At 36.1% G+C, this 15216-nt stretch overlaps 2 protein-coding genes and 1 non-coding gene across 9 annotated transcripts; 1 reads left to right on the top strand and 2 right to left on the bottom strand.

The window, feature by feature from the left end:
• Nucleotides 1-1301: 1301 nt before the first annotated feature.
• Nucleotides 1302-9591, bottom strand: LOC104905536 (putative disease resistance protein RGA3). Of its 7 annotated transcripts, none has more exons than XM_048641511.2 (5): nucleotides 9323-9591; nucleotides 7880-7984; nucleotides 7046-7700; nucleotides 2792-5805; nucleotides 1302-1617 (listed from the first exon to the last, which is right to left on the bottom strand). In XM_048641511.2, the coding sequence occupies exons 3-4, from the start codon at nucleotides 7686-7688 to the stop codon at nucleotides 2810-2812; spliced, it is 3639 nt and encodes a 1212-aa protein (XP_048497468.1). In that variant the 5' UTR covers nucleotides 7689-7700; nucleotides 7880-7984; nucleotides 9323-9591; the 3' UTR covers nucleotides 1302-1617; nucleotides 2792-2809. The 7 variants fall into 7 exon arrangements, with proteins under 7 accessions (XP_048497468.1, XP_019107732.2, XP_048497480.1 ...); XM_019252187.3 differs by having other exon boundaries at nucleotides 7046-7696; XM_048641523.2 differs by having other exon boundaries at nucleotides 7880-7979.
• Nucleotides 9592-10898: 1307 nt separating this feature from the next.
• On the bottom strand, nucleotides 10899-14965 carry LOC104905537 (uncharacterized). Its single transcript, XM_010694123.4, has 3 exons — nucleotides 14462-14965; nucleotides 12000-12277; nucleotides 10899-11612 (listed from the first exon to the last, which is right to left on the bottom strand). Exons 1-3 carry the CDS (start codon nucleotides 14718-14720, stop codon nucleotides 11304-11306), a joined length of 846 nt encoding a protein of 281 aa, XP_010692425.2. The 5' UTR covers nucleotides 14721-14965; the 3' UTR covers nucleotides 10899-11303.
• TRNAQ-UUG (transfer RNA glutamine (anticodon UUG)) lies at nucleotides 10972-11043 on the top strand. Its single transcript has one exon. It is a non-coding gene; the product is annotated as a tRNA-Gln (tRNA).
• Nucleotides 14966-15216: the final 251 nt, after the last annotated feature.

The raw sequence follows: 15216 nt of genomic DNA, 5'->3' as shown, positions 1-15216 counted from the left end.
TAATGCTTTCTTACATGGAAAGCTTGATGAAGAGGTTTATATGCAAGCACCACAAGGTCTCTCTAATCCTAGTCATCTGGTCTGTAAGCTGTTAAGATCTCTATATGGGTTAAAACAGGCTTCTAGGATGTGGTTTGCTAGACTTAATGAAGAGCTGAAGTTGCATGGTTATGAACAATCAAAGAATGACTACTCCTTGTTCCTTAAAAGGACTCTTGCTCACATTATCATTGTTGCAATTTATGTTGATGACATTATTGTCACTGGTTCAGATGAGGATGGTATTACACATTTCAAGGAGCATCTTCATTCAACTTTCAGCATTAAGGATCTTGGCTTACTTAATTATTTCTTGGGCATTGAAATTAGTCATCTCCCTACTGGTATCTTGATGACTCAGAAGAAGTTCACCAGGGAACTCCTCCAAGATTGCCCCCTCACTTTTACAAAGCTTGCTAAAACTCCTCTCCCTACTACTTTAAAACTTCATGTGGATGTTGGTGAACCTTATCCTGACCCTGAACTTTACAGATGCCTTGTTGGCAAATTGAATTTTTTGTCTCATACCAGACCTGACTTGTCTTTTGCAGTACAAGCTTTAAGTCAGTTTATGCATCACCCTCTTCTTCCTCACTTTCAAGCCTTAACCCATGTTTTAAGTTATATTTCTCACACCCAAGGTCAAGGTATACTTCTCAAGGCCACTGACCAGCTCACATTGCAAGCCTATTCTGATTCTGACTGGGCTTCTTGCCCTTCTCTAGAAGGTCAATCACAGGCTATGTATTTTTGCTTGGCAATTCTCCAGTCTCCTGGAAATCAAAGAAGCAATCAACCATTTCTAAGAGCTCAAGTGAAGCTGAATACAGGGCTATGTCAGCCACAGCTTCAGAGACCACTTGGCTTGTCAGATTGCTTCAAGAATTAGGTGTCTCTCACCTTCAACCAGTGGCTCTTAACTGTGATAACATGAGTGCTATTCATATAGGGAAGAACCCTGTCTTCCATGAACGCACAAAGCACATATAAATTGACTGTCATTTTACTCGAGAGAAGGTTCTAGATGGTCTGATTTCCTTACATCATGTCTCTACATCTGAGCAACTAGCTGATATAATGACTAAGGCCTTGCCTACTGCTCAACACTCCAAGCTTATGTCCAAGCTAGGGATGTCTTCTCATCCACTCCCTAGCTTGAGGGGGGGTGTTGGTGATCATGATACTCATGATCATCCTGCTGCTGATGCTGATGTGTAACATTCTGTTATTTCTGTTATTAGTTTGTTACAGCAAAGTTAGTTAAAGAAATAAGTTGTTAGAGAGCAATGTAAAAGGGCACTATATAAAGTGACCTCATTCTAACTTTGTAGATCATTCTCTTACATAATAAAATTCTCTCATCCTCTCTTTCTCTCTCTATACAAAACTCTCTAATCTCTCTGATATCTTCAATAGTAATGATACATTTTTGTCGGAGAAGGAATACGAGCCATTGAGTAAAGCCCAGGATGTCCATTTGCCCGTCACAACAAAAGGGATAGCAGAGAGTCACCAGAATCATCAACTTCATCTGCTTTCTTCTTGAACTACCCCGATTCTTCTTGAACTACCCCGATTCTGAGAAAAAAATGGGAATGGATTCACAAATTATTTTTCCTTTAGCACAGGTTAATTACTCAAGTATCGATCACGCAAATGTAAAATGATTGGTTTTCTTCCTTAATTTTTGAGCCAATAGCTAGGTAATGTTATTGTATGCAAATATTATTGGACAGGATGAGATAAATGAGGGCTTTGCAAGTTTTAGAATGAGATTAGCCTTCTTACCTTATTCAATTTATATGCTGAAATGATCTAAGTTCATTTTATCGGTTTATTTACCATATACCTTTGAGAATTATTTTTTTGAACCATATACCCTTTTGACCTTTGAGATTCACCATATACCCCTCACTTTTGAAAAATACATCCACTTACCCTTAATGACGAACAACGTTAAACACCATTGTCATTAACCCCTGATTCCCGATCTAACCCTAGTTAACTAACCTAAATCTACCACTAACCCTAACCCTGACCTTAACCATAATACCCTAACCCTAACCATAATAACTTAACCCTAAAACCACCACCTCTCTCGCCACCCCCAACCGCACCACTACAGGGGTTGCGCGATTCGGCAGGGGAAGGGGAGGGGGATGCATGGGAGGGCGGAGGGGGGTTGTTGGGATGGTGGGGCAGTGGGGGGAAAGGGTAAGGGGTGGGGGAGGGATGGTTAGAGTTAGGGTATTAGATTAGGAGGTTATGGTTAGGATTTGGCTCAGATTTAGATTAGTTAATTAGGGTTAGAGGTGGATTAGGGGTTAACAACTAACGGAGTTTGACGCTGTTAGTCATTAAGGGTAAGTGAATGTATTTTTAAAAAAGTGGGGTATATATGTGGTGAATTTCAAAAGTGGAAATAATTGTCAAAAGTATATGGTGAAAAAACTGTTATTTTATTGAAGTGACCTGTTTGACATAAATGAGCAAGAAAATTAACTGTTGTGACTCACCATCACCCAACATCTTAAAGTGGTGGAAATTAACTGTTGTAACTCACCATCACCCAGCTTCTTAAAGTGGCGGCAAAACAAGAACACAACACACCAACAGAAAAATACAAACAGAATATGCTTGTGAAAACAAAGAGGTATAATTATTATTATTATTATTAACAACAACAAACAACAACAAACAACAACAACAACAACAACAACAACAACAACTACTAGAATAATAGAAGCATTACCTGGAAAGACTTGAACAACTAGATTCTATAAATATCAATCATAGGAACGTGTGAGATTTTGATCCATTCAGGTCCAGTGTCTTCAACACATCTTTCAACCAATAGAGGGCACGCATAGACCATGAACGTCTCTAACTTGCAGAGACGCAGCATGGCCTGTTTCGAAGGTAAAAATTTCAAATTCTTGCACTCTCTTAGAATCAATCTTTCAAGCGATGAAAAGTTGCCTATCCACTCCGGAAGTCCTTCTAAATCATGAAATTGCCAAATCTGCAGAATGCGAAGGGTAGATGTAAGGAAGAGTTGAAGTTGTTGAGGTAGAGCCTTCACATTTGGGCAAGCCTTCAAAGTAAGCCGCGTAAAGGATTGGTTTGATATGAAGGTGAGTGGGAGAGTCATGCTAGATAAGAAGTGTTTGAATTCTTCTTCATCTTTAAACCCGCCTATTTCCAATCCCCAAAGGCGATGGAGATGTGAAATCCACTTCGCTGCAGAAGTCATTAACTCTCCTGAATCAACCAAATCCAGTTCCCCAAGGCCCTGCAATTTGCTTAAATCTGGGAGAGGACCTTGTATTGATGGACAATCACTTATACTCAAAGACTTCAAAGATGTGCATTCTCCCAAACTAGTTGGAATACATGTCAAAGATGGGCAACCCCATATTCCCAACTCCGTTAGAGATCTTGACATTTCGTTGGGCAAATACTTCAGATTCTCACAACTCGATATATGTAACTTCTGCAAGTCAGTACAATTTAACAGCTCTTGAGGTAGACTTTGCAGTTCAAGAATATCATGTACACTGAGTGAGTTGAGATTGTGACTATATCTGATGAGATCCAATGGTTGAGCGCCACCAAGATCTTCAAGTTCTAGATGCTTTAAGGATCGAACATTAAAAGCTGGCACCATTTTCAGCAATGGGCATCTTTCTATTTCTAGAGTTTCAAGACTGGGAAAAGCAGTTGCCACAAGTGCCGGGGATGGTGACATCCAAGAGGTCAAACTCTCAAAATTCTTAACATAAAGCTCCCTTAAAGCCCGAAATAGTACTCCTGCTGTACCCAGATCATGAAGCTTTGTTGCAGTGATGGTGCTGCTTTGATAAAATCCATCGCCTATACATTCCACACTCTCGAATTCTTCTAGCTTCAAAATCCTCAAAAAAGGTAGTTGCCCGAGTGTAGGAAGTTGTTGGCATCTCTTGCAATCACTTAGTTCCACCCTTGCGAGGTTACTGAGAGGGCTTGTAACATCTCTTTGCTTTACAACCATCGTCATTATCCAAGAAGGAAAGCTTTCCCCCATGAATCCTGATACACTTAATGATTTTATGTTTGGGTGAGGTTCAAGACTATCTAATACATCCTCATCCAAATTATTTTTGTCACGTCCTTTTATACACCGCCAAAATGATTCCCATTCCAATTTTAATTCCGAAATTCCATCCTTCCTACAAAGAAAAGCTTTTCGTGCTTCTTCCTTGTTCTTCACAACTTCAAGACCATTGATGTACAACTTACCCCTTACTTGATGCAGAGGGCCTAATTCATCAATTGTCCACCCTTCTCCATCACGTAACTTAAGATGAGGTAGCGTTTGCAGGCTGGTTAATTGTCGTAGTCCTCTTGATGGAGACAAGTAATCTGTTGTCTCTATATGTCTTAAATTTTCCAGCCTATGCAGTTCTTTAGGTAGCTCGCACAATATGATTGTGTGCAAGAGTCTTAGAGTTTGTAATTGATAAAGTTTACAGATTGACTCGGGTAATGTTTTTATATAATTCTCAGAGAGGTCAAGATACCTTAAATGTATAAGCTGCCCAATAACAGGAGGAATCTCTTTCAGCCCAATATCGACCATGATTAATACTCGCATGTATCGTGCGGAAATGACTGAATCCCACCTTGGTACACCTCCCCAAATACTTATTGTCCTTAAATTACGTATTGCCACTTTCGTAGGAATTTCTGGCGTTATTTCTTCCTTTCCAGAATTGATAACAATATGTCGTACACTGAAGATATCCTCTAGTTCGGCCACTGCTTTCGAGACAAACAAATCCTTTTTTGAAATAAAGGCTGCAAGATCATGCAGTAAATCATGCATTTTATATGAACTAATCTCACCGATTACGTCGACTTCTTCTTCCTCTTGTAAGAACGAATTGTTCAACAAAACATCAAAATATCTCTCACCAACTTTTTCCATTGTGCACGATAAGTTGCTCATTTTTGATTCATGGAGGAAGCCCTGAGCCATCCAAAGTGAAATCAAAACATGCTTCTTCAGTTTGCTGTCTTTAGGGAAAATGGCACAGTATGCAAAACACTGCTTTACAGACACAGATGGTAAATGGTTGTAGCTCAGCAATAAGGATGGTAAAATTGAGTTTTCATCATGATCTTGTGGCAAATCCCATAATTCACTTGTCACTATCGAATCCCATTCAGATGGATGCTTCTTTGACTGCAAAAAGCCTCTCATCGCTTTTATTGCCAAAGGAACTCCCTTACACTTCATCACAATCCTTCTACCGATATCCTCAAATTCAGAAATGTTTAGCAATGTTTCACTAGCAAAAACTTTATGCTTCAACAAAGCCCAGCCATCGTCTTCCGATAATCCTTCCAACTTGTGCTTATAGATGGCTCCGGCTTTGGTTGCAACTTCAATGCTACGAGTGGTAATAAAAACTACACTTCCTGATGCATCGCCGATTCTCTGTAATTCAGATTTTAGAGAATCCCATAACTCCTGATTCTTGTTCCATACATCATCAAGCACAAGTAAGAATTTCATTCCCTTAAACTCTTCTCGGAGTTTCTCTATGATCGCACCAGTGTTAGACAGATCAATTCTACGCGATGTAAGTGATTCAAGCATCTCCTTCAAAAGTCTTTTGATATCGAAAGTTTCAGACACACATATCCAAACCTTTTTCTTCCCAAAATGTCCATCAATTACCTCGTGTTCGTATAGACGTCTAGCTAGAGTTGTCTTGCCAAGACCTATTTAGCACCATAAAAGATTTTTAGGCATTTAAAAATATTCACATACTTTATCATGATTTATATCAAAGTAATTATGATAGAAACATATGCTGACAGCAGAAGTAATATGAGTATATCATATAGTAATGATATTGCAGGAATAACCATATAGGAAAGTAATGACATTGATGGCAAAATGTCTGTTTATGGTGGGAAAATTAGGTTAGTGGAGTGCATCAACGAAAAACGAGAGCTATAACGAAGAAATAATAAATGTTAATCTTACGAATTTGTAATCTAGCTAGGTTAAGTTAAAACGAAGAAATAATTAACATCAACACATGCATATCATCAATGTAATTGCTTTTTGAAAATGGAAAATCGTATTATGAAAACTATGCTTAAAATTGACAGGATAATAAAACATATATTTTTGTTGATGACTAAAGAGGACTAATGGTTCAGTGATTCTCATAGTTAGTAGGTACCTTCTCTGTATTCTTTTTATCTTTCTCACTTGGAATCTGACACTATTCACAATTAGAAGGAATCTTCTAAATTTTTTCACAATACATAAGAAAAAATATAGTCATGTGGGTTCTTATTTGATTCGTCTTAATGAGTTCTTTATTAATAGTCAATCGTTATAATTTTTACCAATTAATAATGAAAGATATTTAAGAGCAAAAAAGTGCATTAGCAAACGCACACAATGAAAATAGGAAAAATAAATAAAATAAAGAGGGAGTAGTTAGTAATCCTCTTATCCTATATCATTTTAGCATGACCGCTCTAGAATTTTTTTTTTGAATTGGAGTATCTAACAGAACTCAATAATATAGAGAAGTCAACTACTATTACTCCAACATAAGCAGAAAAAACATATAGAAACATTTTTTTTTTTTAAAAAAAAGGAACTTCAGACAAATCGACTATCAACAATCGTCTTAGAAACTGTTGCTTAATTAGTTACATTGCTTTTCCATGCCAATAATCTCATCTTTAATATTAATTGGTATAAATTATAATCTTTCTCAATACAAAAGTGATAAGTACTTCAGGTCAAGTTCATGAAGCTGTCAATTATTAGTCATAACATATTAAGACTAGTCATATATAAACCCAAACTTTTTTTTTATTTCAAAAGCTAATAGAGTTACTATAACTCAAAACTATTCTTCCTAATCTAATATGGATTCATAGCATTTAGCCAAAGAAAGTGATTTTACTATAAGCGCAAATATGAGATATGACTTGCCTCCAATTCCAAAGATGGCAATGGTGGACAGATCACCTTCCATATTAGTGGTGTTGCAAAGCATTTGTAGTAACTTCTTCTCATCATCCTTCCTTCCTACGAAGTCAAAAGCACGTGCAGCAGCATGTTTCCGAACTTGATACAAGTTGGCATACTCCTCATTGTAAGATGCAGTGGTAATTGCTTCACGTGAAAGCTTCACTTGTCGAAGACCAATTCTATGGGCTTCCTTGTCCAGCTCATCGAACTTGGAGAGGATCTCAAGCACCTTGTGAGTCATCCGAAAGCGGAAGACTGTAGTGTTATTGTTGCAACTGAACAAGTTGCGCAACTTCTTCAATGAGATATTCTTACCGACCTCAAGTTTTCTGCGGAGGATTTCATAGGCATAGTCATCCATGATATTGTCAGCAAGATAAGCCACATCCTTGACTTTTTCAAGCCAACGGTTCACAACTCGGCTCTTCTCTGCATGCATTGCACTTCCTACATCCTCTAGGAAAGCTTGGGTGTCCAAGAACTTGTCCTTGAGTTTTTCAAGGTGATCTTGGAAACCCCATGCAAGACTTATCTCCTCCCAAGCTTGCGCTCCCACCAATTGCGCCACTGCTTTCACTGCATCAACTGCTAGAGACTCTGCCATTGATCCCCCTTACTTTGAAGAGACAAGGAAGATATGGTTGTAAATTGTAAGTGATAGATCATAGACTGAACCAATATAACTAATGAGGAAAATATATAGTTGGACATGGACTACCATCTTTTTAAAATATCCTTAGCACAAGTCTTACTCTTCTTGTTACTTAGCTATGGGTAAAGTAATATGTTTCATACCTTGCTTCCTACTGCTGTGTTACTTCTCTTACATTCCCAGGTTTGGAATTCATACCGGCGATGCATTGGCATAGATTCTTCAATCCTCTTTGTAGTTCGTCTGCCCTACGCATTTGAATAGATTATCAAATTGTCAAAATTTCTCTCTGAAAATATTAATATAATTTAGGTTCAGATCTTCTAACTGTTGGTAGAATGGTGCCTATGTGATTGGTTCGGAATTCGGATCATTTTGGAAGTTGGGTTCTTAACTTAACTCTGCATAACAGCACCAACACACCCTTTTGAGAATGGTCAAATTGGGTTCTTAAAATAGTTAGAGCATCACCTAGGAAAGTCATACCAGCTTTTTCAATACTTTAAAAATAATGATTAGAAAATCTGGAGCTTGTATGTGTAGAGATTAGAGAGCATCTTTATGTGACAAGTCAAAATTTACAGATTTTTCTAGTTCATTTTAATTTATCAAATGAGCAAAAGAATGGAAGTTATTCCTTTCTTGTACCCATTTTGGTTGATTTACATTTAACCAAATGGGCAAATTTCTTCAAAATGAGGGGAATTTATTCTTTTCTTGTGCAACTATCTGTGTGCCAAAAACAAACGAGTCAACCAAAAAAATACTTCCCTCATTCTCAAACAATTAAAACGTTTCCCTAAAAAATTCTCACATAAAAGAGAAAGTGTATCATTTATTTCATACATCTACTGAATGAGCAAATTATCTTCGAAATAAGCGATATTTAGTCCTTTATTATACTACCAATTTGAGTTCATTTACAAATTACAATATCAAATTATTCAAATTATAAAAGCATTGTCTAAATTTCTCGTCATCCCCAAACCCACCCAGTCCTAAAACGATGAACACTGTAAAATTGACTGTAGCACAAAATTATCTCACTCCAGTGAACCTGAACAACATGAAAATTTAAATTGGCTAATAATTATAGAATTCATGAATTAAAGCTAATCCCATATACAAGAATTCCAGAAGTCAATCACATAATATAATCTGATGCCCCAAAGTTTGGAATTTTGGCTATTATGTACCCCCTCCATTTCATTTTAATCTACACACTTACACTTTCTAGCGTATCAATGCAAAACTTTGAGGACATATATCTTTAGTTTTGTATTTGTAAATAAAAAGTAATATTAATAAAATACATGATGAATCTAACAAATCCCACATTACTATGTTTTCATCGGCGTATAAATCACAAATGATGGTCAAAGTAAAATTTGTGAATAGTGTAAAATATTAAAGTGTGTAGATTAAAATGAAAGGGAAGGAGTATAATTGATTTATTGTTCTCAACCCTCATGAAACATTTTAAGAGCTCAGAAATCTTAAACAGCAAACTAAATGCATGGACACAACACAATGTGAGTAATTAATCAACATGATAATTGAATGTGGAAATGAGTTGACAAACTTACATAATTAATTATCGCCTAGATGAAATAATAGAGTTTGAAGACCCACCATTGAAATAATTGGATTGCAGAACTGAAGTAGCTTGGTCTGCAAGACGCAAGAAGATCGGTGCTGGAAAATCGAAGCAAATTCCAGAAATTTAGGAAGATCGAAGCAAATTCCATTTATGCTAGAACAAAGAGAGAGATTCATAACATAGCAAAGTTTTTCTCAATTTATTTTCTTTCTTTTTCATCCAATTCCTTCTTACCCAATAATAATATCACGTCTCCCCCTAATTAGAAGTTGGACTAATAATTAGAGGTGATCATGGGTCGAGTCGAGCCAAAATTCGAGCCGAATTTTTGTGCCCAAAGCCCGGTATTTTGGGCCAAAATCAGAGCCAAAAAATAAATTATAAAGTTGTTTTTGGCTTATCCAAAGTCCACCCAAAACCAAAAAAAACGGATCGGGTCAAAAAATTCTGCCCAAAATCGGGCCCGGCCAAAATAATCAGCTCTAGTAATAATATAGACCGAGAAATGACTAAATGATTACTCTTATGCTCATTAACGAAATGTTTTTGTATCGAGCTATTTATCAAAAGAAATGGGTTTGTAAATCTAAATACTTACATATTTAATTTGATTTCATCCATACATCGAATTTCTTCCCTATTTTTTAATAAAAATAACTTAGTAAAGACGGAAAAAAGAATTAAATGAATCCTACAATTTATAAGACAAAATCTAAACCTCAGTATGGTTTTTATTGTTCATGCCTATCATTAAAGTATGGAACAAGCTAAGGAAAAGTTGTGTCGTGTCATGTTGTGTCAAACTCGTATTGATTTTTTTTTAAAAAAGATGTTTATACATTCCCTGATCTAAATGCATCCCTTAGGATAAGTTTTTTCGTTTCAGAAATGAATGGGCCTACCCCTAGTGTTCTTGCCAAGATTGGACCAACATTTGAAATTAGTGTCATGAGTGACCTACCAGGGCTACAATCCACCATTTGAAATCTAACTAGTTATTAGGCCCGGGCTATGCTCCGGGTAAGAAAATTTCATTTATTAATATTGTATTTTGATATAATAGCACTAAATACAACTTGGTCTAGTGGTTAAAATTTTAGTACATGAACTTGAGGTCACGGGATCAAAACCTATACTATGCAATTTCTAATTTTTTTTATTATACATGGATTATATGAATTAAAACTCCCTAGGAAGAGCGCCACGTGACACCGTTCCTGATTTACGCACGCCTTTTAATATATTAGTATAGATTTAGAAGTGTTCACTTCTTTTAAACTAATTTGAAATGATTTACTTGGACTTAATTGGATTAGAATAGCTTTTATTAGGTCGAATGTTTACACTTGATTAAACCTATTTGACTATAACTAAACCTCTATTAAATTTGATTTTTTTTTTTAAGGCGAAAAAAACTAGATTTTCTTGTGGGAAGACTACCCAATATATGCTTTATGTTATTATTTTCTGAATAAGAAAATAAATAAATAAAATACAACTGAGAATCATAATAAGAAGCTGCCTCTAGTAAATCCAACACTCTCCTGATAGGTGGACAAAGATTCATGTCCTCTTCAGATAATGACTTAAGCTAATATAAAATTAATATTCTGCCAACAAGAAATAGCACAACAAGGTTCTATGGTGTAGTGGTTAGCACTCTGGACTTTGAATCCAGCGACCTGGGTTCGACTCCCGGTAGGACCTGTTTTTTTGCACAACCTTCCATTCTTTAATACATTACCAATGGACAAATATTCACAAAGCACATTCTACATCTAAGTGCCTTTTCTTTTTTTCCAAAAGAATTCCCCATGTCTTATAATGAAAAAAGACCTATCCATATGTTTTGGGTTTTTTCTTTATCAGTATCGCTATTCGCTAACAACACAAATTCTTTGCAAGAACATCATAGTATAACAAACAACAGAGCTCACTCAGCTGACAAATTCAATCCTGTGCTCACTTCAATCCTTATGATGATTCTGTGGAGGACTTTTCTCTCTCTTATACGCGCCAAAGATGTCCATGCCTAGGCCGATATTGAGCAAATTCATGCCAATCATCCCAAACATAGCAAGTGGGAGCTCTACACCCTTGTCGAACTTAGAGGCATCTTTTACAAGTTTGATCAATATCAATGCGTGGGGTAGTAACCGAGCAAAGAAGAAGGTAATCCAGTTAAGAACCCATTCTGCCTTCACGACTGTACTCTCTGCACTCCGAATCCCTGCCATCCGTCTTAGTTTTCTCACGTGTAGGAAGACCGAATGCAACTGCTACAACGATTTAAACAGAAACCAGATGGCTTAGCTCAAGATAATATACATTGACAACATAAAAAGTGTCCATATTCACGCTTAAGCTCTTGCATATAAAGTACTCGTCATTTCTGGTTTTGACAATTCTATATGGTAAAAGTGGGGATCATGCCAAGCAGATTTACCAATTTGCTCTCTCTAAGCTGTTTGGTTGAATATCACTCTCCAAATAGCCTGGCTCTTTAATTGTTGAACATTTTAGATTCATGCTAATTTTCCGGTACATATATATAATGTGTAGCTATAATGACTAGATTATTACAGCATGCTGGAAGTGAGAATGCGCCATTGAACAAAAAATATAGCTAGAGAAAAGCTTCAAGAGGAACACAAAAAGTATACCTCACAGATTAGAGTAAGAATAAGGTAGTTGATGGTGACATTACGGTATAGAGCAAGCGAGAAGCAAACAAGAAGGATGAGGTGATGTGCCAGGATAGATGGGAACCAGCCACTGTATAGTTCGTACTTCAACATATCCCATTGATCATATGCAAAATAACCACATGAGAAACATAAGGCTGTATATGCCCATGGCCAAGTATTTCGAACCAGTTGCTCGTGTTCAAACATTTGAATGGAACCCTTTGCATTCCATTGGTTGAGCAAAATGAACACAGCTGCAAAAGATGCAAGCAAGTTCATTGGAGACAAAGCAAGGAGAAAAACAAATATATATTGAATGCTGATAGAAAGATTAGATTCGTAATCTAATCTGAAACTACTTGGACACCTTATGTCAATCCTAAATTGATGTTCAATCATCCCTAATCCAACACACACACTTCACTTCTAAAACCTTTTTTTACTGAATTCTTTTGTTTGATTCTACTTAGAGAGGGGTCATGTGCTGACTATACAAAAGCGGACAGATATAATTGTTATGAGCAATTTTATGATATAAAGTCATATTCCATAAGACAACCATATCAAGAGTAGCTTGTCTTGTTAAAGTAAACTACACCAATAAACCACCAGTAAAATGATCAGCTTAATCATAAATCAAAGATATTCAGTAATCAGTATCGACTTGTTAGGAGTGAGAGAAGAAACGAAAACGGGCCTGGGCTAAACCCCAATGGCCAAAAATGAGGAAACCACTTATAAGCCCAAGTGAGATTCATCCACAAACTGATATGGCTGATGACTTCTCAAGCATATGTAGTTAGTTTCTCTCGTCTTCTCTAATGTGAGACAACTCAGATGTGAACAGAACAGAATTCAACAGATTCTAACCAAACATGCATAAATGCAAAGCAAAACCATTTTAAGCCCATATTTACTCAATAAAAGATGGGCTTTTTGCATTCATTAAGATTACTAACTAATGATGAGTACCTAATACCACTCCACACAATGCCTAATTAGAATGACACAAGATGATCAAACCCTATATCCCAAAACTTAACACTGTCATTTGGATTTTTTCGTATGTTCGAGAGTGTTTTGTTGGCCTAAACTAAGGCTTTGTTTGGTAGGGCGTAAAACGTTTTCCTAGAAAATTGTTTACCTCTATTTTCAGTTTTACAATGTTTGGTTGACAAAAGAGTGTAAAATCATTTTTCCCTTGTAGTAAAATTACTCTCTTAATGAGGAAAAACCATTTTCCTTTTAAAATGAAGGGAAAATTATTTTCCTTATTTCTCTTGTACACTCCTCTCATCACCTCCTTACTTCCCCTTTCATTTTCTTTTCATTTCATCATTTTTCTTACATGGAACCAACAACGAAAAACTAATTTTGGAATTATATTTTTCATTGTAAATTGTTTTCCATGAAAATCATTTTACACTGAAAATATTTTACGTGATACCAAACAGAGCCTAATTTTCCAAGAAACGCGGTTTTCCCAATTTCCTTTGTTTGGTTTGTAAATAATAAATGTTGGAAAATACAAGGGTGCCAAACATTTTTTCCCTCATTCCTTACCTTCCTCTTTTTTAGTTGAATCCCATTGATGCCACATGTGAGTGTCTCACATTGGAGAAAGAGGAGAGACTAAACCACTTTATAAGCTTAGGAGTTACTCCTCCTATCACTAATTGATTTTAGGATGGAACCTCTTTTAACTTGTAAGTGAGCTAAACTCTCCTCCTTATTGGGTTACCTAGGCCCGTTTCATATAATCTAAAAATTAACATTCTTTATCCATCCAACCTCTTCCTTCCATTTCCAATTCTCCCATTCTTTCTTTGGAAAATGTTCTTTCACATAAATCATTTTCCATCAAAAAACAACGCTATTTTGGACATGGCACTGCTTTTAGTTGAATCCTAGCCTCCTAATTAGCTCATCACTCGCAATTCTTTTACTCATATTAATAAAACACATGTTAAATACAAGTAAAAATCCTCTACATATAGCACCAAGACCAAAATTAAGCAACCCCTCTATTAGGCTCTTGGTAGGTGCTTGGCTGCTTGCTCTCACATTTTTTGCGCTTTTTATATTTGTTCATTTTACATTTTGCCCATTAAAACAACGCATGTGACAGATGTGTAAAAAATGTGCTTGGAAATACATAGTTCTACGTGCTCCAAGGATCACGATCACCTAAGAATTTATATAATTTAGGGTGTGTTTTCTCTACCTTAGAAAAATAAGTTCTAATAAGTCCATATCAAGTCTAATCGGGTCTAATACAACACTCAAAAATATGTTTCAATAAAGTCTGATAAGTTCAGTTAAGATAAAGTTCATGTGAAAAGAACATACCCTTAACTCCTTAAGCAAGTGAAATCAAAACACAGCAAAATTTAGGAAACTAGTAAATTGAAAAGAGGAAAAAAGGGGAGTTGAATTACCAAAAGTAGAAGCAAGAGAAGAGTGGAGGAGAGAGACTGAGGTGTTGACAAAGAGGGGTTCTCTAGAAACCCAATAACGAAGAAGCGAGTTGGCAATTTGGAAGAACACGAAACTGAAAATTAGAGGTAGAAGCTCTTTTTTGTTGTTGAACGCGATTTCGAATCCCACCGACATTCCCCACATCACCAAAGTTGCCATAAAAAATGTAGCAGCTTTGCTTCTCTTTTGCTGCTTCTTATTGTTACTTCCTCTCATCATCTCAATTCAATTCCCAATCTATGTTAGTACAATAGTATGTTCTTTTTGTTTTTGTCTATGAGAAATTGCTAACTTTTAGCAGCAGATTTGTAGTATTAACTATTAAGTTGTTGGTTTTTGGTGGCAGTTGAACTATTGAAGTAGTATTATCTAGATTTGGAGAGAGAGAGAGAGAGAGGAGGATGGTTTTCCTTTATGCGAGGGAATTAAGTATTGCTTAAGTGGCAATTTTAGAATCCAGAAGGAAGGTCTATGGTGTGACTGGGAGTCTGTGAGATATAACGACCTTTTGAAAGTACGATATACTTACTCCGTTTCTAAATAAGTGCAACACTTCTTATTTTTATATTTCCCAATGCATTATTTTAATCATTAATATCTTCAATTATCAATAAGTAAAAATTATAAAAAGTTGATATTAAAAAAATTCACATTCAGACGAATCTAACAAGATCTCATATGACTATGTTTCTCCTAAAATATAAATCACCAAAGA

This window comes from Beta vulgaris, chromosome 1 (genome assembly GCF_026745355.1).
Source record: "Beta vulgaris subsp. vulgaris cultivar EL10 chromosome 1, EL10.2, whole genome shotgun sequence".
Classification (NCBI taxonomy): Eukaryota; Viridiplantae; Streptophyta; class Magnoliopsida; order Caryophyllales; family Amaranthaceae; genus Beta; species Beta vulgaris.
The sequence above is the reverse complement of the archived record's forward strand: the minus strand, read 5'-3'. Positions and strand labels throughout refer to the sequence as shown.

Excerpts from the sequence above, each read along its gene's own strand:
- LOC104905536 (XM_048641511.2), bottom strand. The coding sequence starts at position 7,688 with ATGGCAGAGTCTCTAGCAGTTGATGCAGTGAAAGCAGTGGCGCAATTG. Across the intron at positions 5,806-7,045 it reads TGCCATCTTTGGAATTGGAG|GTCTTGGCAAGACAACTCTA; the intron begins GCAAGTCATATC and ends GGTGCTAAATAG.
- LOC104905537 (XM_010694123.4), bottom strand. The coding sequence starts at position 14,720 with ATGATGAGAGGAAGTAACAATAAGAAGCAGCAAAAGAGAAGCAAAGCT. Across the intron at positions 12,278-14,461 it reads TTCTCTTGCTTCTACTTTTG|CTGTGTTCATTTTGCTCAAC; the intron begins GTAATTCAACTC and ends CATCTTTTGCAG. Across the intron at positions 11,613-11,999 it reads TTCTTACTCTAATCTGTGAG|TTGCATTCGGTCTTCCTACA; the intron begins GTATACTTTTTG and ends TCGTTGTAGCAG.